Below are 23,689 nucleotides of genomic sequence, written 5' to 3' on the forward strand. Positions count from 1 at the left end.
TATTTTTCAACGCTCATGTACGTTACTGGGTTTGTTTTTTTAATTTCACTCATATCAACTTTGTGCTCCTAAAAAAAGTCTAAATGTGTTAAAAATGCTTCGGAACCTGAAGGGATTCAAAATTGATTTAAGCAAAGAAGGAGCAGGGATAACACTGGTTATCGCCTTATCAGATGAGAAGTGAACTAGCCTGGATTGAACCCTGGCTGTGGTCAGCATCCCAAAGGGCATTAAAGCAGCTTGTATTTTTAGGTCTTACTCCACAGCAGCCCTTTTCTGTGGTTATATATAGTTCTGAGAACATGTGTAACATGGTACAATACCGGGCATTCTCCGACGTAGGTGGTGGATTTGCTCCTCTTTTTTGTTGCCTTGTGCCTCAAGCCGATAGCACGTGCTGTATTGAGACCAGCGCAGAATTAGTTCTGATCACACAGAAGACACACATTGTAAAAGACAGATATTTTCATTTATTCAAATGATTAAAGATTCAAGGAAGTTTCTGTTTTACATCTGATATCTCTATGATGGCAGTTCCTCTCATTTCATATTTACAAGTACGTGTATCTTATTTGTTTCTTTATTTTATTAGCATTAACTGTAAAAACTCAACTCAGCCCAAGATCTGGACATTCAAAAACTTAAGCAAGTAATTATTAAATTACCCTGAGACAAGTAAACAAGAGTGCCAAAGATTTTATTTTTAACTAACCCAAGTTTCTATATTCAGCTTCACAACCACGGCAGAGGTGTCTTTTTCAGGACATGACTGGTTTGAGTTATACTAACTCACCTCCAACTAAGAAAAGATCCCTGAAGAATCAAAGTGTTTCAGGCCTGTGGACAGGGCAGCCTGCACCTTCCTAGTAAAGGCATTTATTGCCCAACTCCTCTAAATGTTCCACGTCCATATGTAGCATTAAAGTGCTGCTTCTGTGCTCACTCCTCTTCCAGCATCCCAGGGCTGAAGGAATTTCGATTTCCCAGCTAGTTGAGCCTCACAGCACCAGCAGTACAGGTATCCTTCATTTACTTTACAACACATCCTAAATTTGAAAGAACTTATGTCTTCCCCTGTCTGTCTGTGCATAGATAGATATATCTAGTAGATATATTATTTATATATACAATACATACATATGCAACAATTGCTCTTTATCATTTTTAGAAAAGTAAAATGTTGCGCAGAAGGGAAAAAAAAACATCTGGGTGTAAATGTAGTCAACAGCCTTAGGTTTAAGATCACAGAACGTCATATTACTACAGCTATGTCTGCCACATGTGGTCAGAATGCACTTTTCGTTGTATAAACAGCATGACCCTATGATGGCGTCAATGAAGGGCAGTAGAGGGTGTGGTAGTTCGATGAAATACTATCATTTTTACACTGTCCAATAGAAGATAATCGACTGAACGGCGTCCTGATCAAAAAGGTGTCTGTATGTTCCAATATGCTCATAATATTTCATGCTAAATGCAACTGGATCGCTTTAGCAAATACTTTCATGAAACAATATATTATTTCTGGCACAAATATTCTTCTAATGCTAGTATCATTGATAAAGAGATTGTAAAAATGACTAAGTGTTTTAGTAATGTACTGTTAGTAATTCTTTAGATCAATAAATCTAGAAAAGAATCTGTGAGCCAGAGAGATGACGCTCAAAACACATCATCGTATCTTCCATTTGTTATGAGCCTCGCCCTGAAAGCAGAAAATCTCAAAACAACAAGCATCCATTGAAAACAAGAAGGGTCCATCTTTCTGAACGATGTTGCCTGTGCTTACCCTTTTCATGAAACATGACCCATCTTTCACGTCAAAGTAAGTGCGCCCCCAACTGAAAAAACAAATTATTGTATATTATTACGTCTATATGATATCAAACATATGGCTGATCACAGCAATATACAGGTGCCGGACTTCTTTTCATCATCAGGACACGGTCCACCTTCTTTCCTGTTGGGATCATTCAGCTCGTCAAACAGTCCAGTCTCAATCATCTCTTGCTGCCATGGGATGGGGACAGCGCCACAGCTAAACTCCTTGAAAAATTTCTCGTCCTTGGCGTCAAACTCGATGCCTTTGATCTCAGAGAATTCTGCAATGTCTCCGGTGTCCTTGGCGTAGACAACGTTGGGCTTGGGAGTCCAAGGAGGATCCACCAACCCGGCCTCCAGACGAGGAAAGTTGATAGACTTAAACCACTCATGCTTCCTGGGATCCTCCATGTTGTTTCTAATGACAAGGGAAAATATAGCTTTGCATCAGAGCTTCAAAACGGCAATGTCAGAGTGTAAGAACAAAATAACAACAATAATAGGGTTCAGGCAGGTTAAATATTTTGGTTACGGGTAAAAGCAACAGGAAACAGCAACAGTTTGATCACCTTACAGTTTCTTTCTCTTAACTAGTTCATTCTTAGGTTTTAATTCCTAACATACATTGATTCTGGCTGCTATTAAATATGAAATCAAATTTACATATTTAATTCCAATAAATATATGTAAAAAAACATTACTAACTTTCCAACAAAGCAAATGTTGGCTCTTTCTGATTGTGTGGACCACTGTGAAGAGCCATTGACACAAAGAACCCCTTACCTCATGCCCAGGCGCTCTTCAATTTTCTTCTTGAGGAACAGCTGGATGATGTCCTTGGTGGGAGCATCAAAGCATTTGTGCTCCCACTTTGGCTCCTCATTGAGAATACGACGCTGCACCTCCTCCTTCTCCACCTTCTCCTTCTTGGCCTCAGGGCCTTTGAAAGGTGTGTAGCCAGCCACCATCTCATAGATACTGCAGCCCAGAGCCCACCAGTCCACTGATGTCCTGTATGGAGTTTTATTGAGGATCTCAGGGGCCATGTATGCTCCAGTACCAGCCTGGTGGAGGGAGAGGACAGCACAGGGGAAGCTTGAATAAAACGTATATCTATAAATCATTTCACAATAAATTTTCCTTTGTTATAAAGCACTGTCTCTTTTGTATTTACCAATTTTGGATCATTTCCTCTTATAAGTGAGCTCAGTGTGGATGACAAAGTATTGTGTAGCATGGACAGACTAGTAGAGAATAACGTAATCTTCCATGTCTATAAACAAGTTTGGCATTTGTTGTCTGTGTCATCTTTTTTCTAGTTTATGACTCACTAGCCCACTTTCTCTGTCTCTGCCACGCCGCCGCCCCCCCCTCACCTTCCATCTCACCTTCCCTTCCCATGTATGACCTGGCCTGCCGCCTCAGACCACAAGTTTAATCCTAGTGCTAATCCTTCTGTCTGTCAAGAGTCATGTGTCTACGCACTGAGAGAGTTGTCCAGCCTCTTACATAAAGATTGTACATTTCTGGATGCTGTAGCCTCCAGCAGAAATACATAACAGCCAGACTGTAGCCATGCTTCTAATGCATGATTAACACAGCACAAACTGACATGGAGCTGAGAGCTTACTGTTTGCCACTACTAGCAGGTCCAGGAGGAAAACGATCCTTAGCTTAGCAGAGGTGAGGTATTATGAAGACTGTACTGTCTATTTATAGCCTCATTAAAAAGCATATTATTTGGCTAAAAAGGCCTTATGAGAACTTGTTAATCTGTCATAAAATATTTTGCTCTGTTGGATCACAATTATGATCAGTTGATAATTCAGATCTGATCTTCATTCTTTGAATTGTTGAATTGTTGTCTTGAATGTGTTTGCTCACAAATGTTTGAAAAAAACATCTGATCCTTTAGTGAAGGCCCAATACTGCAACTCCATGGACCAAATTTGAGAAACTTCAAAGGTTTCAAAGGTTTTAGGTCTAATACTTGCTCCCTTTTCAACTGCCAAAGAAATCCTTTTCTTTGCGATGGTTTTTGGTTTTTCTTCTTGTAGCTTCATATTGCTAATGCCTTCATATCATACTAACTGCAAAATTATCCCCAGGATTTATCTAATTTTAGATTGTGAAAAACACACACACACACACACACACACACACACACACACTTATTTTCACTGCAATGTTAATTTCACTTTGTTTGCAAACTAACATGTCTAAACTTGTTCAGTGTAAGTTTTTACTTGGACCTGTCAATCTAATCAGGGACAGAGTTGTGTAATGCCCACTAAGAAGATTAGGGGACCAAAGCCAGCCTTGCCTATAGGAGGTTAGCAGAGTCACTTTGGCTGGCTGAGGAGCATCGGAGTACTGGATAATGAGCTTACTGGACTTTCAGAGAGCTGAGCTTACTCTTTGCTACTACAAGTAAGTCCTGAAGAAACCCTGTTTCGAACATCCTCATATTTTTTCAGGCCATTCAAAGGTACGATTCAATGACACATGTCAGTGCCCACGTGCTCTAACACAGTGGTAAACTGAAAATGTGAGAAAAAGCTGGAAGAAATATGTTTTAAAAGATTATCAGATTTTCTGCCTGCAAAGTTTGTGGCCTTACTCCATTTGTAGAATTCCTATTTCTGTTTGGACTTGATTAATTGTTCAAGCTCAGGGTCTGATCTTATAGCCACCCTAATACTCTGTCGACCTGACGACAATTGGCATATTGTCTACTAATCCTTGGGTGAGGGAATCAGCAATAATTTGAGAGAAGGAACTACAGGCTACAGGTTTTGCAAAGAACTGTGGTAAAAAATTGCAGGACAACTGGCAGCTCCACAGAAACAACTAAATCTCTGCCACAAGTCACTAACACACATTTTCTTGTTGGCTGTTACCTCAACAAGTACTGGACCCCAATACAAAACGCTGTCCTATAAATGGCCAGGCTATAATCTGACCAAGGATCATTTGAGTTATATAATGGATTCCAAGATTGTCATTGATCTTTAAGCAATCCAATTTAAAAATCCAACCAGGAGTGACAGCCTGTCCAAGTACCTAAGTTCAGTTTCTAGCTCCAACCTCCTCTTCAGAAAAACCACTGATATCTATTACCTCGTTCTGTGATAATGATTCTGAGACCAACTATCTAGGTGATGACCTGGCTAAAATCTAAACATCAGACACACAGAAGCAGCTCTTTAGAGTATGCCACTTTATAGATTTTAAATAATGGATTGCCTCTGAGACATCCATCTCATCATGATTCTTACTGCCATTGGTGATGTCATCAAGCTAGTTGCTCTATGGCTAAAGGCATCCAAATTGCTTTTAGAGTGCTGGTATGCTGAGTGGTTTATGAGTTTAAAGAGAACAACATTTCACTGTGTGTACATTTACTCACCATCTGGGTGACTGTCTTCTCTGGAGCTATTTCTATGGCCAGGCCCAAATCTGACAGTCGACACTGGCCCACACTATCCAGCAGGACGTTCTCCGGCTTCATATCACGGTATATGATATCCATGGCGTGCAAATGCAGAATGCCAGTGGTGATCTGTGCTGTGTAGTGGATGATGCGCTTCATCTCAATGCCCTTGTCTACTCCTTTGCCATCGTAGCCTATGTTGTAAATGTGGTACTTGAGGTCTCCTCCATTCATCAAGGTCATGACAAGGCACAGATGGGTCTTGGTGTCATAAGCATAGGCCAAGTTGACCAGAAAGAGGCTGTTAACCTTCTCTAAGATCTGCTTCTCCAATAGGGCCATCTTTTCACCACCCTTCTTTTTCAGACGCTTTTTACACAACTTCTTGCAGGCATACATCTGGCCTGTGTTCTTCACCTGAACAGCACATACCTGAGGAAAGACAGATTACTTGTTATATTATGTGGAAAACTTTTTTTTTTATTACTTACGTCCAGCTCATTCCCTGTTCATTTTCCAGCGGAATCCTTTTTCTACAGCAACAAATTATGATCTTCTTTTACAAGGTTGACAGAGCCCTGTTGGCAGCACAGGAAGCATCGTAATGCTCTGACCATAAGATCTAAAAGAAAATAAAATCTGACCACCAATTGTCCTCTATTTGTATATCCTCTTTGCCAAAACTGTGAGATTAAAAGAAGGTGTCTTTAGTATTATCACAGTAAATAAAACAAATAAGACTGAGCTCTCATTTAACACACTTTAATACACTTTACACTGTTGATTTACTGGTAGAACTAAAAGCCAATAAATAGTTTTAATAGTTTTTCCTTGCTTTGACTTTCCAGTATCACTGATCAAATAAAGCTTTTTTTGTTCACTGCTCAACCTTCATTGTATTTGCTGCTCTAAGAACAATATTGTGCAGTCATGCAGATGTAGATGAGGGCATTCTGGTCCAGTATTTAATTAGACGTGTGGATTCCTTTTTGGGTATATCCTGAGGTTTGTAACTGATAAATTGATCCAATAAATAGGTTTTAAAGGGTCAATAATGGGCCAGTAAAGATCTTCTTAGATTGCACTATGCCATGTGCATCAGACCCAGATTGAACCATCATTAAATAATAATGTCTCATTTTTTTTTTTATCAGTTTTTCAAATAATTTAACTAATGTGATTAAAGCAATGCATGTAATTTACAATAACTCACTGATATTATCTATTGCTGCAGTTTACATAGTTCATTTTTAAGTTGCTCTATCGCAGAGCTTTTCAAATTTACTCAGTATATCTGTCTGGCCAATAACCTCTGGTTAACAACCAAGAAACTCACAGTTGTGTCATGTGATCTCTTGTCTAGAAATATCCCTTTTATGATTCAAAGCCCAAGGCATGAATAAAACTGTATGATTCCTGCTCAGGCGTTTCTCAAACCTAGATGACATTGTAATTATTCTCAGATGTAGCCCCAAGATTACAATTTGAAAGGATTTTGAATTCATACTTGTGTATGGCTTAAGTTGACATTATACACAAAAAATCTAAAAGTAATACACACCTGACTCTAGCAACTGTTATAGAGGTAAATCATTTGCCATAGTAACATACTTGAATAAAAATGAAATGTAGATGCATTTGCATGCTTACCTCTCCAAAGCCGCCTTTTCCCAGAGTTCTGAACTCATAGAAGTATTTGTCACTGATGGGTTGTTTTTCATATTCTTTCCACTGGAGGAATTTATCGAAGAATGGGCTGGCCTGATACTCTGTGAAAGGTTTCCCTTTCAGAAATTCTCTTACACCTTCTTGGACTTTTCCTTTCATCACCTCCTCAAAGTTGGCATCTGTCACAGACTTGCATTTTTCAGCTGGTTCTCCACTAAGAAATGCCAGAAAGTTCTTGGAGTCAGCCTTGCAATAATTGGTCATGATGTTTTGGCGTGCCTTGTCTTTTGTAGCACCTTCAGCCAGATCCCAGTCATACAGCTCATCTAGGAAATCAGCTGCAAGCTTGAACTCAGGGGTATTTGCCAGGAAGTTGCGGAACATCTTTTTTCCAATAGGCTGCCTCTCACAAATTGATGTAAAGTCCTTGTCGATGGAACTTCGAATCGCAGCACATTGTTCAGGTTTGGGGAGAGACAAGCTGCGACGACGCTTTTTCATCTCCTTGTCATCACCACCTTGAGCTTTTAGGTAGGCTGTGTTGGCCACCAGGTTATCCAGTCCCCCCATGTCACACATCTTGGCGGTTGTATGTGGTCTGTCCCCCCTAAGTGACTGGGTACTTCAGTGGCTCCCCAGGGATACCCTCTTATAACCAGTGTCTTTCAGAATGTATGTGTCTGTGAAAGAGTTCAATTCGCTCCAAAGCCAGCGTGCAAATGAGCTCCTTCAGCCAACCTACCTGCAAACCTAAGATACACTGACACACCCAGTAATTACTCATTTAGAATTAAAGACCAGGGAGGGATTTTGGCTTAAGGATCTTTGTGTGGTCTATTCAAGGATGCCGTGCACAGAAAGGGAATCATAAGCGGGCTCTGTCCTAAGAAGCTTTGTAACCCTCTATATTTGTTCATGGTGCTTAGGAGTCTAACAGTGGTCCATTGGGCGATCCCTTTAATTGTGAGATGGCAATTAAAAAATGCAAAAAGAAGCTGTATGAAACTGGAGAGACACAGTAAAGTTTGGATGTGTTACATTAGATCGTTAAATATATCCTGAGGACCATGACTATAGAATGGGCTCATAACTATTCGTTTGAATGAATACAGCTGGAATAAAGATCCTGTCAGATCCTGTCAACAATTCTCAAGTTTTTGCAAAATGCAGTTAAATGCATTTAAAATCTAATTCAAAGCACTGCTTTACACATTACTGAACTGAACTAAGAACACTGAGTCTTTGTTTAGCTATCCAGACTAATGTGTCTAATATATTTGTTTAATGATGGGCAGTAGTGAGGAATATTTTTCCCATACAATATCATTTGCTCCATGAGAGGTTGAGTCAATGTGCATACTCATGTAGCACTTAGTCAGACAACTGCTTTATCTAGAATGAAGTTCCTTTGTTCTTATATATTCAGCCACTGAACAACAACAAAAATCAAAGACGTGATTTTTCATGTTTAGTATAACCAAATGAAAGAAACACAGGTGAATTATTTTCCCAAATTTCTACATGTGCAAGTAACAGTCAATAAAATCAAGAGTGATCACAAATACTACTACTACTACACAAATATATGATCAGATCAAGGTTAGACCTGAACTTCTACTGGTCTGTGTATATAAAGCTTGAAGAGCATGACCTTAATCAGGGGACAGAACTGAGGTTAAACTGAGGACTTTGATTTATCAGATAGATCCGAAACACAACAAGCCCAAGAGATAACAGGAAAAAAATAATGTCAAGCAAACGTATATATTTTTCGGATTGAGCTAAAACACACATCAAATTTCTGTGAAAATGATTTCCATTCAGATATTATAAACCCATTATGTATTAGCCTTTGTCAGTATTTGAATTTAAATGCAGTACTTTTGTCAAACCAGACAGCTGGTTGGAATTTTCATCATTGGCATGATAGTAACACAAAGAATTGGCATTTTCCTTTTGTTGGCACTGTTGGCAGTAGCCCGACACTACAGCTACATCGATTTAGGTTAATTCAGTACAATTAACCTGAAATAATGTTAGCTAATCCTTTCGCAAATGGTCTCAAGCTGTTTCCACCCTCCACAAGTTAAGGGACTTTGGGACAGAGTTCCAGACTCTGACCTTTGACCCAGAAATCTAGACTGACGTCTACCACATTGTGCAACTTGTGATTGAGTGCAGGTGTGGATAGATATGCTCAAAAAATAAATACATTTGTAAGTTAAATTATATCACAACATCCTCAGAAAAATGCCTCTTTTAGTTAGATTTTTCATGAATGTAAAAAAGAAAAAAAGACTTAATGACTACATTGAGAAGGGATAAAATGAAGCTAAGCACCTGAATTTAACCTGCATATTATTCACAAATATTCAAACTGTATTCTGAAATGTACTAAAGAACAATAAAGCAAAGTCAATTAAAGAGTCATGCCATAAATATCAAATATGTTAAATGTCAATCATGTAAATGGATCATACTGTCAGTAAAGCACTTAAGCCTGCTGAGAGGATGAAAATAGGCCAAATGTTTCTTTTACCAGGTCAGAGAAGGCAGAGACTGTTAATCTGGAAGCTGCATAGGTCTCCCATTTATTCTCTCCACCTAATTCTGCAGAGGATCCCTGGTGAGCCACGCACCTGTCATTAATGGCTCATTAGAAAATGCTGCATTCATTCAAATTTAGTTCAGTCATACAGTATGCAGGGGGAGGTCTACACAGTGTAGTTTGTGTTACTCTTGCACTCTACTCTGTTCTGAATGTTTGATCTTTTGAGCAAGCTACTCATGTAACCTTGGGAGGATTAACTTGGCCTGATGAGGGAGTAAAGGTTAAGATGGACAGGGCATTCTCATCCTATTTCCCACATGGCCCACTACATGGTCTTTACGTGGTCTGACTCCATCCGCTTAGCTTTCTACAAAAAGATTCAGTAGATGGAGCATATACTCCGGAGTAAGGGAATCTGAGTTTTCATAAATCAAGTTCATAAAACCAAAGTAGATAATAGTCCTTTTTGTATATTATCAATGCTTCTGAGGGTCTCAAGATTGGTTTTGTTTCTCAGCCAGTAAAAAAAAGAAATACACATTTATGGTACTTCATGTATTTTGGTAAAGATGGAAATACACCAATGATACATGTAGATACAAGACAACTTTGTTAACTGTTAAAAGAGGAAAACAGATAGCACACATAAACATAATAGAAAAGCAAATTGTGTGTTGAAAACTGCCCGACCTAATGATTTCACTGCGAAACAGTGAAACAGACTTTCACAGACTTTAACCCTAACTCTGGCAAACATAGGAGTAGCTTGAGAAGGAAAACGGGAATTAATGCCTTCCCAGATCTGACAGTGAAAGTGGACCAAATAGCAGTTTAGCTTTAGAACATGAGGATTCTGACATGCAGTGAGCATTTGCAGAAATATCAAAGAAATGTCATGAGCGAGCTTTGTCCACACTTCAACTGTACCTCATAACCCCAAAAAATAGGCAGAGGTTTCCTAGCTTAGAGTGGTGCTTGTCTGCGCCCAAAGAAGTCAGTGTGCATGGATGCTCTTACAACCCTAAACAAAACCCTTTTGTAGATAGGTGCCAACAGCTCAGAGTGATCAGTGACTTACAGATTTGAAAGTTAAGGAGTGGCAAGAGGCAAATTATTATTAATTCTACATGTGCTTCTGCGGCCATTCATCTACCTGGCAGGACACAGACTACCAGACCTATTTTTCAGAGGTGGTAGAGTCACTGTAAGTAACTCCTTAAACTGACAGGTACACTGTCTGGAGACAAGGCAGAGCAAAAGATTTACGTAGCCACAAGAAAAGGTTACATACGCTCAGAAGTCCTTTAATAAGATATAGTGCAGGCCAGCAGTATAGGTGGGTGCTACTCACTTCTGGCTAATCCCTGCTCAAACTGTTGACAGCTCATATGTTCTGCCTAAAACCATCTAGGCTTCAGTAATAAAGTGCATGTTCTTTTCTCTGTTATTGGGATATTTCTGGGGAAACTGTCCAGAGTCCAGTTCATGCCTTTGAAAATGTTCATTTCAGTAAATACAGAGCGATATTGCTCTTAACATATTGGCTGATGTTTACTGCATACCATCCTAAAATAAGGCAGCAGAAAGAAATAAGATGAGCAGAGTAGGACTAACAACTTGTGCCCCCTACAGGACTGTTTTTTCTGTGCACTGTACTCATAATCCAATAAAATTCACAGGCATTATTTGTGTCTTCCAGAATACGGATCATTATGTAACTCCACTAATGGCCCACCAATCATAGAGTAAGCAAATAAAATAAAAAATAAAAATGTATGTTTTACATTTTTCTATAGACCTCAAGGACACTTGTGTCAACCGAGTCTAAAAAGTCTGTTTATCATAAGTTCATGTTTGAAAAACACTGCAGTAACAGTATTAACTGATTGCTTTAAAGCATTTCACTCAGCCATACAGAATTATAAGTTAATTGCAAGAAAATATTCACTCCTTGCAGTTTATAGATGTTGGCTGCTGGAACAAATCCAAGCTCACAATGGTTGAGGGTGGGGTACACCCTGGACAGGTTGCCAGTCCATCACAAGGCCAACTTACAGACAAACAACCACTCACACATACAGGCAATTTAGAGTCACCAGTTAACCTAAAAATTATGTCTTTGGACGGTGGGAGGGAAACCAGAGCACCCAGAGGAAACCCACAAAGGCGCAGGGACTACATGCAAACTCCACAAAGAAAGGCCCCAGGCCGGCAACCGAACCTGAGAACTTCTTGTTGTGGGGCAACAGCGCTAACCACTATGCCACCCACTCTATAAGTGTAACTTCTTTAAAACATCTTTACCTCTTGTTTTAAGAGGTTAGTTTTACCATTTCTCTGTCACTTCTCAACACTAAATGCAGCTGAGCGAAGGAGATTGGGCACCTGATAAGGATGATAACTGACTGCAGTGTAGCTGGTTGGGTGCTGGCTGATGGGAGAACTGAGGGCTGCATCTCTTGGCTACTCCCAGATGAGATTGTAACTTGGACCTGGTTAACCCCTGAAAATGAACAATTGTAAAAAGCTCAAATGTAATAAGACATTAAAATGAAAAAAGGTACAAGGACTCAAACTCAGATTTTAGCAAGCAATTTATTCTCTAGCAGTTCAATGATAGGTCTGCATCAAGATGATGTCCTTTCAGAATTTCCCTAGATAGTAATCATCCAGGATGTTTTCATTTTATAGACATCTGTTAATATGCATACTGACTACTTCAACTTTGAATTACCTGCAAAATCTAATTTAAAAAAATGTCATTCTTGATTACCTTTCCATTAAATACCAGGTTTGTGCCCACTCAAGTAAAGCTGAGTCCCATCCATCCAATGTGTAAAGGAAATACTGAGATTTTGCTCAGAATGGGTACATGAATGGCAGTAGCCACAGACATGGATAACGCAAATTAAATTATTTATAAATTTACAATGAGAAGTATTCTGTATATGACCAAAAGCAATCAAAATAATATCCAAAATCTTTTTAATGTATGGTAAGTGAAAAGTCAGAAAGACAAACATAAAAATGAAGGCATCCCCAAAAATCCTGCAGAGTACTGAAATCCAAATGATAGTATCTAATGAACTCTGGAAAAAATGGCATTGGAAAAATAAAACTTAATAATGTATCTTGAATCAATATAAAACTTATTTACATGCAAGGACTGTGTATGAATGGCATATGAAAATAGTAGTGACCCTAAAACATAAGACTTACTCATTATTTGATAAGAGGCTTGACTCTATAATGTTTGGCTCTATACTGCAGTCTCCTCTGCCATTGCTTGCTGCAATGCTCTGTTCTGGGGTTTCCATCTCAAAGTGCTTTATGTCCTCTAAGAATTGATCAGGCACAAAGTCACTGGAATCTGAGTCAGACTCTTGTTTATGGTCAAGATTAACATCACAGCAAGAGCTGGTCTCTGACTCAATCCCACTGCCAGTGCCAAGGCTCAAATCAGGGGTATTGCCAGGATAAAATTCCTCCTCAGAACTGGATGTCTGGTTTGCCTCTGAGCTTTCCCTAGGATATTCCTCTGCTTTGTTATCTGGCTCAAAGACATGTCCCTCCTGTTGCTCTCTAAGCCTCCTGCGGCTGATCAGCTTCTGCAGCTGTATCTTGTTGGTGAAGAAGATGCTGCGCCAGCCTATCTCAAGCGCCAGGGACGCAATCTCAGCTGAAACTGTGTTGCAGCACCGCCGCACTGCCTGCTCCCAAAACTCCTCTGACCCACACAGCTAAAGAACAGATGTAAAAAGTGACAGAATATTACAATAACACCAAACGCTATTTTTGTTGCATTTATATACTGTCATGTAAAATTATTAAGTCATTTAAGAATAGAGTAGCAATTTAGATTTTATTCAAACTATTTATGATTTATCGAAATGACGAAATGGCCAGAAGACAAAATGTACAGTGGTGAAGTCTTAAATAATAGATTTATGTTTCTTATCTTTGGATACAATTTACTTTTGGCAAGATTTCTTTATGTATCGCTGGCACTCACCTGATTAAACTTACGCGAGGTTCGTCCCAGCTGGCCCACATCCTCTAGTTCTAGATAATATATTATCCGCAGTAGTAAGGAGTCTGAGAGGTGCTCCAGATAATCATAATGGCCTTGGCACAAAGCCTTGGTGTACATCAAAATTCGATGGCCAAAAACCATACTGACCTCACCTGGGAAAAAGCCTGTTATTTAACTGTCACTCATTTTCAAGCAATTAAGTGCGTTCTTCTATGTTATATTCATAAGAGAAGAATACAGCGTAATATACATTTAAAATATATAATAGGAAGCATCCATTCTGTATGTGTGCTATCAACAGACCTTGTGAGTGCATTATTTCTGCTTAAAATAAGCCTACCTTTTGACAATGTTGTATGTTAAAAACCCACAATTTATGAATCCCAATTATTTCCACTGCTTGGACCATTCCTTTAGTTAAAGGCCAGAAAATAAAAACAAGGGTCCGACTGGATATACCTTTTCACCGTCAATGTTTTGACTTGCTATTATTACATTAGTAATCTGTTCAATTGAAATGCTTGAGTAAACTCAGCAGCTATATACAGCTGCACCAATCTGAAAGCCAAGCAGCGACCGATGGCTTTCCATCATTAACTTCATTATTATCACCTGTGCTTCGCCTACTGTGACATGTCAGACATGTCTGCTCTCTGAATCTAAGTGGATGGAAGTAGCAAATCAAACGCTTGAGAAGTTAACGCTGTGAGATTTGTGGGATGTGTGCTGGACCCTGGAGTCCTTACTCTGCAGCCAGGTGTCCTCCAAGAAGTCCTGGTGAGACTCCTTCAGCTCCCCTGGCTTGGTGTACCTGTCCACAGCTCTCAGAGATATCTTCCACCATCTCCATATCACCTGGAGACACCAAGTCAGAGGTTAACAGGGGATAGAAATACTCTGACAAACCATCAAACCGCTCTGCGGCCTTGTTAAATTCACTTTATTCCGAGTTAACCTCTCTAGACTGTCACATATAGTGACAATACAGTTTTATTGTGCAAATTGCAGCCACAACGGAGACACTGATTTAACACAGGCTTTGCTGTGAAGGCCTACCTGTTGGTGTAACCTCGTTTGGTTGTCTCCTACTTTTATTTGTGACTTATTTTCTATATTCGTGATTATCCCGACCGTCAGGCAGAAATAAGGTATTAGCTGAACTGACGCAGATGCTAAAAATGGCCCTGTCCGGAACAAGCAGAGCTAACGGTGGATTAAAGAGCGGCTGGCTCGTCAGGTGTAAACATAAGAGTCTCTGACCTGAACGGTGTCAGCCCTTCTGAAAAACATCAGTACTTACATTGGACTTGGTGACAGAGAAATGGTAAAAGTTCTTGTTGGGTGGAGGACCCCGTCCGGAGATCTCAAAGAGCGGCTCTGTTAAAAGAGACGCCATGTCCAGGTCTGCGTGTTGTCATGGCAACGCGAGACAACAGTCTGCTCGTTTGCGCTAAAATCAGGTTTGTGCTCAGAAGAGTTTCAGTAATATTACTGATATTTTGCCAACTCGCATATATGAAAGCTAGCTGTGCAAGATATTGAAATTAAAAAAGGAGTAACGTACATTTATGCTTGTAGTTAAAAATCTTTTAATTTATTTATACATATATTTATATATGTACACATTTACTTACCTATTCTTGTAAAGACAAGAAACACATTGTCAAATTCATTGTTAGTCATTGGTGGCACAATTCGGACCTTGGTTCTCCAGAGTCATGGGCTGATCCAGTGATGTTAGTCCATTCATGTCCTTTTCTTTGCCGTATCATAAAGCAAACTGAAGTAGGTTCAATGTTTCCCTCATGTTCTTATCTCCAGAGTCTCATCAATCACAACACAAGAAGGAGACAGGTATCAAGGGAGGTGAATACAAAGTAAATAGCATCACGCAGGTATTTTGTTGTCAAATATAAGGATTTTTTGTCAGGGAAGGGAATGGGTAAACTTTCATTCCCTGTCAGCGAGACCTGTAACAATGGGAAAAACATTTCACTTGGTTCGAAGCAATTCAATGTGGCTCATACCCACAAATGTTTAAGTTTTCCTTACAATCGTTCCAAAACTACAGAAACATAGTGAACATTCCATATCTACAACCAGCAGCAGAGAGGTTACTAAGTGTATATGCAATTATTTTATCACTGTATAAAGATTTGGCTGGGCAGCAGGGCAAAGCAAAACTTATCTCACTACTTATCGCACTTCTAATCTCATTCATTCATTTGTGCTCTAATAGACAACATCCCTTTTTATCTGGTGAGGAAAAGCATCTGAAGTCACTGTCTCACACAATTTTACCAATAAGGAAAACTTGGATGAATAGTCCCAGAACAATGTTGTGTCTCATCCACCAACTTGGGATGTTACTCTAATTTAAAGACATAGATTTGGTTGCTTTGCATTATAGGCAACTTTAGACTCTTAGAAAAAGCACTCTGAATCTGTAAGTTCATAAAGGACATTTTGCACCTTAATGCCAATATAGTAGCAATTATTCTAAAATATCAAATTGAAATCCCTTTTGAAAACAATCCACCTGCATCACCATGGCTTCTTCCAAGCCATAGCTCATGGACTTGGACCCTGTTAATAATCTTAAGTGTATACCCTTACTTATGTGAATAGTTTGTAGTGGTTTTTTTCCACAAGTTGTGTTAATTCAGTCCTTGTTATACATAAGATGTACTTAATTTCGATTACAAAAGATATGCATGGAGCTTACCGTCATACACAAAAAATAAAACGCATATGATGTGTAATATATATAATCCAAACAGAACACCCCTATAACAGTCTCTTAGTCTTCAATATAGTCCTTTGTAATCCTTCATAGTGTTGTAAACGGTTTTTGCAACAAAAAACAAAAAAAAAAAAAATACTTTTTTCCAAAGTAATGTACTGCCACTAATTGTGGGACGGAACAGGTACATTGCATATGTGCTTCATGCTGCCCTCTTGTGGCAAGTACGTGGAGCTGTGCTACAGAAAAGGGTTGGTGGATGAACCACCTGAAGGGAATGACCCAGCTGGGGCTCCTGCCTGAAATCAAAGAAAAACACAATCATGTTGTAAAATATTATAAATAGTAATTTTCTGAAAAAATGAGTTAGCTCAATTGTTTCTTTGGGCTGATACATTCTTTATTACGTCATAAGAAAAAGACAATTGCATGCTCACCATAAATGGGTTATTGGACATGCCAGGACCAGCCATAGGCTGCCCAAAGGGCGTCATGGAGGGCTTGTTCTGACTGTAGACAGGGAAAGCAGGGCCTAGGGGTGATAAAGGGAAAAGGGTGCATAACATTTTGAGTCTATTTTCTCCAGGACTACAGTAAAGGGGAAGAAAATGTAGTTTTCTTTTATTTCACTGCAACTATTTGAACAGCAGGGTATGAAGAGAATGCAGTAAAGAGTCATTTTATAGGAGTTTTAAGACATTCTAAAAGAAATAAGACTCTAAAGAGGAGGGGAAAAAAATCAAAACAGCCAAGCTCCAGGGTGTCAGGCTGCATTCAAGTACTTTTTGTCACTGTGCATTAGCTGCCACTGACAAATGACAATTTTAATTTGGTACAGCCAAATTTAAAATCACATCTCACCTGATCTAAATCACTGACAGATACTAAATAGATGAAACAGTACAGAGGGATGTGTGAAGGCACTAACCATTAGACTGAGGGTGGTAGGCCCCAGGCTGTGAATAAGGGATGGGGGCCTGGCCAGGGAATTGCTGCTGGAAGTTTCCACTGAAACTGGTCGGGAGGCAGTAGGAAGATGCATTCCCAAAGCCGGCAGGCATGCTCATAGAGCCAGTACCAAATGAGGCTACAAGATATACAAAGCATGTGTGTACAATGAATGCACACACACACAGACAGGAGGAGGAGTGATCACTACAGACTTTGGAAAATCACAAGGCTACTTTGTCATGTAACAGGGTTACATCAAGGTAACACAAATGCCTAAGAAAAAAAAAAATGGGTCTCATACGTTACAATAAACGTGTACATGTAGATGCACGCACACGCACGCGCATGCACACACACACACACACACACCTGCAGCTGGAGCTCTGCCATTGGTCTGGAAAGGGTTGGTTGCCATTTCCGGAGCAACAGCTGCAGCAACGAAGGGATTTGTGGATGGGACAGCTAGATAAAATACAGAAGGAAATTACAAAATGAGTCTTGAAACTATGAGCGAAAATGTACATGTTTCCATTCAATATGCATTACAGTAGTAATCATTATTACCACCTCCAAAACCAGGCTGCATGCTGGGTAACACAGGTGGATTTTGGGCGGGTGATGAACCAAGCACTGGTCCAAATATGTTCCTGTGAGATAATTCCAAGATTAACTATGTTCACATCCATGGCAAGCATACAATAAGCAGGGCAGGGATCATTATTAACCTTTATAACTGATTGACACTGTAAACATTTTACAGACCAAGAACAAGCAGTTGAGCTGTGAAAGAAGATCCACCACTCAGACTTTTGAGTAGAAAACATTAGAGGATTTCAGTTGTGATTTGAGTTCATGCATACTCATAGTATTTAAGTAGTATGATCATCAACCATTTTGCCATATGAATATCATTCCACAGCACGCAATATATTCGAAATTAATCAAATGAATGTTGTCAAAATATTTGATCCATGTCTATACAACACATCCCGGTGCAGAAGAATCGTGTGCAAGGGATGAACTCTTTGCGGTGAAAATGAATTAGTTATCTGCCAGCTTCTCACCCTTGGACATTGCTGCCTGTGGAAGCAGAGGAGCTGAGCTCGTTGTCTAACTCAGCCAGAGCAGCATAGCGATCCTCTGTGCAGCTCCCTGACTGGGACTGGGCAGGGACAGCACTAGACATTGACGGAATTGGCACACCTCCTCCTTTCAATAATTAAAAAAAATAAATAAAATAAAATAAAAAAAAAAAAAGGTACTAAAACATCACAAGCCACATGCAAACACACACTCATAGCAAGTAATAAAAAGTAAAAAGCTTGGTATTTTCTAACACGTATACAATGTGAGGTTTATAGCTAAAATGTGATCTCCCTTAACAGCTTGAGCTCTCTTTATCATTATTTAATTATTTTAAAATTAACGTATAGTGCTGTTTTACCAACAAAGCTAACAGCTGAACGTATTTTCTCTGCTCTCAAATGTGTAAGAAACAAATGCGAGTTTAAAAGGTGAGTAATGTTCTTCAATTAAGTTATCAACAGTTGCTTAGCAACAGCATTAATGGTGGCCACCATGAACTCTGAGCATCTGTACAATATTTCTGGCTGTAGAATGGGTTTTCACAGTGGACACTGGGTGAGAAATGAATAAAAACATATTGGGTTGAGTGTGTGAGGGTGAGTGTGTGTGGAGAGGGTGGAGCAGTAGCAATGTTGGGGAGGGAGGTACCTGATGAAAAGGACTTTGAGGGGGGTGAGGTGCTCAGGTGGGATGGAATTGCAGTGTTTCCAAATGCCTCAAAGTTGGCAAAGTTTGTGTTTGTATTAACCTGAGGTGCTGCAGCCACACAAAAGGAAAAATTAACACAGGTGGTGATTGTGGAAACAAAAACAATGGCAGGGAAATGCATGGGGCTGGTGACAAACCAACAAATGCATACTGTTAAATACTGGTATTGAGCTATATTAACTTTAAGTGGAATACTAGGCCTTTTGATGGAAAGCTATTTTACCTGATTGGTTTGAAAAATGTGCAAAGTTGGCAAAGCTGGAAGAGCTGGCAGTTTGAGTTGGGGGAGCAGCAAAGATGTCACCTCCCAGGTCTGAAAGCAAGTCAAACTTTTTCTCGTGAGCAGCGTTATGGGCCTGTGAACGACCTAGCCCAGGAGACTGGGGGGTGGCAGGAGAAAGAAAAAAGAAAAAGTTTGTAAACTTTGCTTTTTCTCTGTCTTATAAGAAAAGGTTATCTTTTCATTGTTACCTGCCGCAGAGGGGTCTTGTTGAGCTGCAGGGATTTGAGGGGTTGCACCTCTGGGGTGCTGCCAGTGCTGCTGGCTGAGGAGCCAGAAACAGAGGCTTGTACACTTGCAACCGCCCTTGCCTGATCTGGAGGAACATACCTGCATATTCAGGAAAGAGCAGAGATGTACAGGAATGGTAAAGCGTAATAGATACATATTTTAAATCTCATTTCTATTTATCTTCTTCCTTCCGGTGTTTGAAAGTTGGGCTTCCTTGAAACCAACACTGCTACAAAAGAAAAATGTTACACATCATCATAAAAAGACCATAGAAGAGCATGGCCAGATACTGAATCATAGGGTTAAACAAGTCCAGGTCCAAAATTTGGCAGAGGTGATACCTAAGAACCGAGTACCAATATAATCCATTGCCTTAAGGAGCTTATGAAGAATTTACTATCTTTCCAACGAAAGTATTTAAAGTGTGCCGTGTGCACCCAACTAAAAGTTTTATTTAACTCAACCATTAAACCAATTATATAATGTGTACCCAACGTAGGAAGAAAATAGGAAGTCGAAGATAACTTTGACTCTGATATATATTTTTTTTTGAACATTAGCTCTTAATATTTTGATAACTTATCAAGGAAGCATTAAAAAAATAATATTACCATCTTTTCTTTTCGTATTTTTCCTGAAGGAACTCTTTTACTTTCTGTGGTTCTCGGAAATCTGGAACAACTGATGTCCTGTCGTCATAGAGGCCCAACCAGATGTGTTTACAGACCTACAGTGGGGGCAGAGGAATGAGGAGAGTGGGCGGTAGAGAAGGGATTGGGGTGGGGGTGGTGGCAAAGCAGGGGGGAGAGGTGAGAAAAAGTAAAGGGAAGGGGGGAGGGGATCACAAGAAATGGCAGAGAAAAAAGGGGAAGAGAAGAATGCCAATAAAGTTCACTAAGCAATGCTGAAAAATGCCAAGGTGCTACTACAAAATAAAACACAGACAGGCACCGGTAAAAAAAAAAAAAAGTTTAATAACATGAAATGTGATCCAGAGTTGTTCTTGTAAAATGCACGATACCTCATTGCTGTGTTTCTGTAGGAACTCAATTTCCTGCTGTGTGAATGTGGTCATAGAGATGGACTTCACTCTGTGTGGGGGATTCAGTCCACGTCTGCGAGTGGAGGAGGTATATGTTAACTTAGAACAACAGAATCAGGATGCAACCCAGTGCTACTCATGTGACATGAAATAAGCAAACACAAGCATTTTACTTTTGAGTCATGGCAGTTATGTGCAAGTATGAAGTACGTGGTGGAAATTTTTTAAAATATAGATCTACAAACGTTAGAGGTGAATATATTGTTCCAGTCGAGTGTTTTTAAGAACACACACACACTTTTTAAATTCTCAAATAAGGTCATTTCAAATGAAGTGAATTCTACAGAATGAAGGCAAAACATCAGTGATACCTAAAACTATTTCAGTGAAAACTGCACAGAAAGAATTTACCGAAGGGCTCTTTTGTTGCCCTGAATTAGCTTGAGTTAAGCAAATCTAATAAACTGGGAAGCAAATGTGATCTTTTAGTGTAAATTCAGATTGCTAACCCTGGTGGACTTTAATATTTATTGTGTAAACCATTTAACTAAACATGAAACAAGTGTTTTGTTTTGTTTTTTTTACACTGACTCTCAGAGTTAAAGCTAACTACATATTACTATTTGATGTAATATTTGTAAATATTAATCTAATATTGGTTTAATAACATCATACATAACTATATGGGGTTTATACTGTGACATTCATTTGACATGGTGTTGCCAAAACAGAAGAGAAATTATGTGCATATTTAAGGTGTCCAAATTGCATTTGCTTTAATCCACCAAAAACACCCAAAATAAAGATGATTCTGTGACAAGACCACTGAAGTGTATCAATATAAGAGAATGTGTTGAAGCCATATTTATATATACGCAATATACATTTTAAAATCATGGTTGTGCAAGGAGGGTTTAAATCTGCCTGTCACAAAACATGCTCATTCCTTAAACCTCTTACAAAGATATGAAAAAGAAAAAAAAAAAAATCCACAAACAACTTTGTCTCTCAGTTCACAGTGACGTTAATCATGGCAAATGGAAAAGTCCTACCATAGCAGCCTTCAAAAACTAAAAGTCTGTGTCAAGACAGATGCATGAAGCACACCAATAGACATGGGGCAACTCTATAAAGGAGGAACTGTGGAAGCTTTATGGCAGACTGATGAAGACAACACCTCTGCTGAAAAATCTTACGTTACACAAGGACTAGTGTTTGCCAGAGAGATGAGGGTCCCTCTGAAACAAAGTGGAAGAAAGTCCTGTGGTCTAATGAGATCAAAACAAACCAACTCCAATGGGATGGCTGGTTAAAGCAGAAGGTCAAATTAATTTAGCTCATTAAAAGAAAAACCTGGAGGGAAAACTTTTGCAGTCTGTTCCCGCAGTGGCTGAAAAGGTACAATGATAATGTCCTGGTGTGGCCAAGTCTGAGGGCAGCGTTTATTGCAAAATTTGAAAACTGCTGTTCAGTGAAATTTGACAGCGTAGGGCAGCGTAGTTTTGCAAAGGAGAATGGGGGGCGGGGGTGGGATTGTGTAATTTAACAGTGTCCAAATGTGTAAATTGGACAGAGACCTATCCACATAGACTCAAGGCTGTGACAGCTGGCCCTGTTAGTACTGACTTCAAGAGGGTGAACATTCATGTAATCCATTATGTTACACTCCATTTAGACAATCTGGTAGATGTTTGACATTTGAGTGCTAAAATCTGTGTTAAAAAGACACATTGTGACTTTATAAAAAAAAAAAAAAAAACAACAACAACTATGTATTAAGATGAAAAGTGTAATAATGTATTTATTTAGCTTTTCAAAAGCTAATTGCAGTTTTTTTTACTTCTGATGGGTCTGTGTTTGACCCAAATTCTTGTAGTTGTATAATGAATCTTATACCTCAACACTGCTTATGTGATCTTATCAGTGTCTGTTTGTCTGCCTGTTGTTTAAATTGTATACATAACAACACAGATTACAACACATGGTGTCTAAACCCAGTGGTGGAGCCACACACAGCCTTGAGGACAGTTCATAGACAAACAGTCACTATGTACTGACTGGAAATATGCAATTAATTTATAAAGTAAAACACATGAAGAAAACTGGCCTGTTGGCCTGTGAGTGAGCAGCTGTCTGGGCGTGGGAGCTGATATTGCATGAATAAGATTCAGTTCCTAAAAAACTGCTCATGATTTCATAACAACCTGTATTTGTACAGAAGAAGTGACTTCATCGGACAGCAGCTGCCCCCCCCCCCCCACACACACACACACACACACACCCTCCTTGGTCTTTCACTAACAGACTGTGTGCACCCTGCTGCTCATCAGGAGTGTGTGTACATGTGAGCCGGAGCTGGTGTCCGACAGGCAACCCGGTGTCGGAGCCTTACCTTGACCACACTGACTCAGCCCCCCCTCCCCGACTTCCATACTAAACGTGTCGGTAACATGGCATCTAACCACACCGGGAGCCAAGCTGTCAACAAGTTAAACAGGCTACCGAGATCAGCCGGCCCAGTCGAGCCGAACCCGGCGGCCCCGAGCCGGGCCAGGCCGGTCCGGGTGTGGAGTAGTTTACCTGTTCTGACTGTGACGCTAGCTAAAGAGCTAACAGACCGCGGCGGGCTGGCAGCGGCCGGTCTCCGCCAGGAGAGCACCACAAACAGCCCAGAAAACAGCCAGACCCCCCCGAGATAACTCACAGGATCCCGGAGCAGGTAGTGCAGACGAAGGAGCCCGCTGTCATGTTGACATAAGTCGGGCCGCGCTGGTCGCAGTCGAAGCATTTCCTATTCGCGGGCAGGCTAGTCATTTCCCGGAGCATCTTCAGATGGGTCTCCTCCTGCTTTCGCTTCGCGCTCGCCGCCATGGCCGGTCTGCTTTCACAGCGGGGGGAGGTTCGGTGAAGGGGCCGGGGTCAGGGTGGGTGTCTTCGGGGCAGACTTGCCGCGTTGGACGGCGGTGGCCGGGCGGACACCTTGCTGAGAGGTCTGCTGGGGAGACTGGACGGCTGATGAACTTCTTCGTCAGCAGAAGAGGACACACAGGGCGGCTCCTCCGTCAGCGGCGCCCTCTGTCGGTCGGAAGGAGGACTGGCGGTTTGGGGAGAAGCAGCATGTCCGCTCACATGACGGTGTTCT

The 23,689-nt window shown here is 40.1% G+C and overlaps 3 protein-coding genes across 3 annotated transcripts; all 3 read right to left on the reverse strand.

Annotated features, from left to right (window-relative positions):
* Window positions 1-1,899: 1,899 nt before the first annotated feature.
* On the reverse strand, window positions 1,900-7,501 carry grk7a (G protein-coupled receptor kinase 7a). Its single transcript, XM_029525078.1, has 4 exons — window positions 6,905-7,501; window positions 5,231-5,686; window positions 2,605-2,885; window positions 1,900-2,239 (listed from the first exon to the last, which is right to left on the reverse strand). The coding sequence occupies exons 1-4, from the start codon at window positions 7,499-7,501 to the stop codon at window positions 1,900-1,902; spliced, it is 1,674 nt and encodes a 557-aa protein (XP_029380938.1).
* A 5,554-nt stretch (window positions 7,502-13,055) lies between these two features.
* fbxo36b (F-box protein 36b) lies at window positions 13,056-14,902 on the reverse strand. Its single transcript, XM_029525568.1, is given in 5 exon segments — window positions 13,056-13,087; window positions 13,090-13,213; window positions 13,486-13,658; window positions 14,253-14,361; window positions 14,807-14,902. Coding segments are annotated over 5 exon segments (534 nt in total).
* A 182-nt stretch (window positions 14,903-15,084) lies between these two features.
* Window positions 15,085-23,636, reverse strand: agfg1b (ArfGAP with FG repeats 1b). Its single transcript, XM_029525487.1, has 12 exons — window positions 23,252-23,636; window positions 20,527-20,620; window positions 20,117-20,232; window positions 19,466-19,604; window positions 19,218-19,374; window positions 18,935-19,042; window positions 18,265-18,409; window positions 17,768-17,847; window positions 17,570-17,662; window positions 17,178-17,336; window positions 16,687-16,781; window positions 15,085-16,548 (listed from the first exon to the last, which is right to left on the reverse strand). The coding sequence occupies exons 1-12, from the start codon at window positions 23,416-23,418 to the stop codon at window positions 16,489-16,491; spliced, it is 1,413 nt and encodes a 470-aa protein (XP_029381347.1). The 5' UTR covers window positions 23,419-23,636; the 3' UTR covers window positions 15,085-16,488.
* Between the last annotated feature and the right edge of the window lie 53 nt (window positions 23,637-23,689).

Source organism: Echeneis naucrates, chromosome 17 (assembly GCF_900963305.1).
Source record: "Echeneis naucrates chromosome 17, fEcheNa1.1, whole genome shotgun sequence".
NCBI lineage: Eukaryota > Metazoa > Chordata > Actinopteri > Carangiformes > Echeneidae > Echeneis > Echeneis naucrates.

What these genes read in the sequence shown, in the direction of transcription:
- agfg1b (XM_029525487.1), bottom strand. Translation starts at nt 23,418, where the DNA reads ATGGCGGCGAGCGCGAAGCGAAAGCAGGAGGAGACCCATCTGAAGATG. An exon ending in ACTACCTGCTCCGGGATCCT is followed by an intron (nt 20,621 to 23,251) that starts GTGAGTTATCTC and finishes CTCCACTCGCAG; the next exon opens with ACGTGGACTGAATCCCCCAC. An exon ending in ACAGGCAGCAATGTCCAAGG is followed by an intron (nt 17,848 to 18,264) that starts GTGAGAAGCTGG and finishes ATTATCTCACAG; the next exon opens with GAACATATTTGGACCAGTGC.
- grk7a (XM_029525078.1), bottom strand. Translation starts at nt 7,501, where the DNA reads ATGTGTGACATGGGGGGACTGGATAACCTGGTGGCCAACACAGCCTAC. An exon ending in GAAAAGGCGGCTTTGGAGAG is followed by an intron (nt 5,687 to 6,904) that starts GTAAGCATGCAA and finishes GTCTTTCCTCAG; the next exon opens with GTATGTGCTGTTCAGGTGAA. An exon ending in GAAGAGCGCCTGGGCATGAG is followed by an intron (nt 2,240 to 2,604) that starts GTAAGGGGTTCT and finishes CCTTGTCATTAG; the next exon opens with AAACAACATGGAGGATCCCA.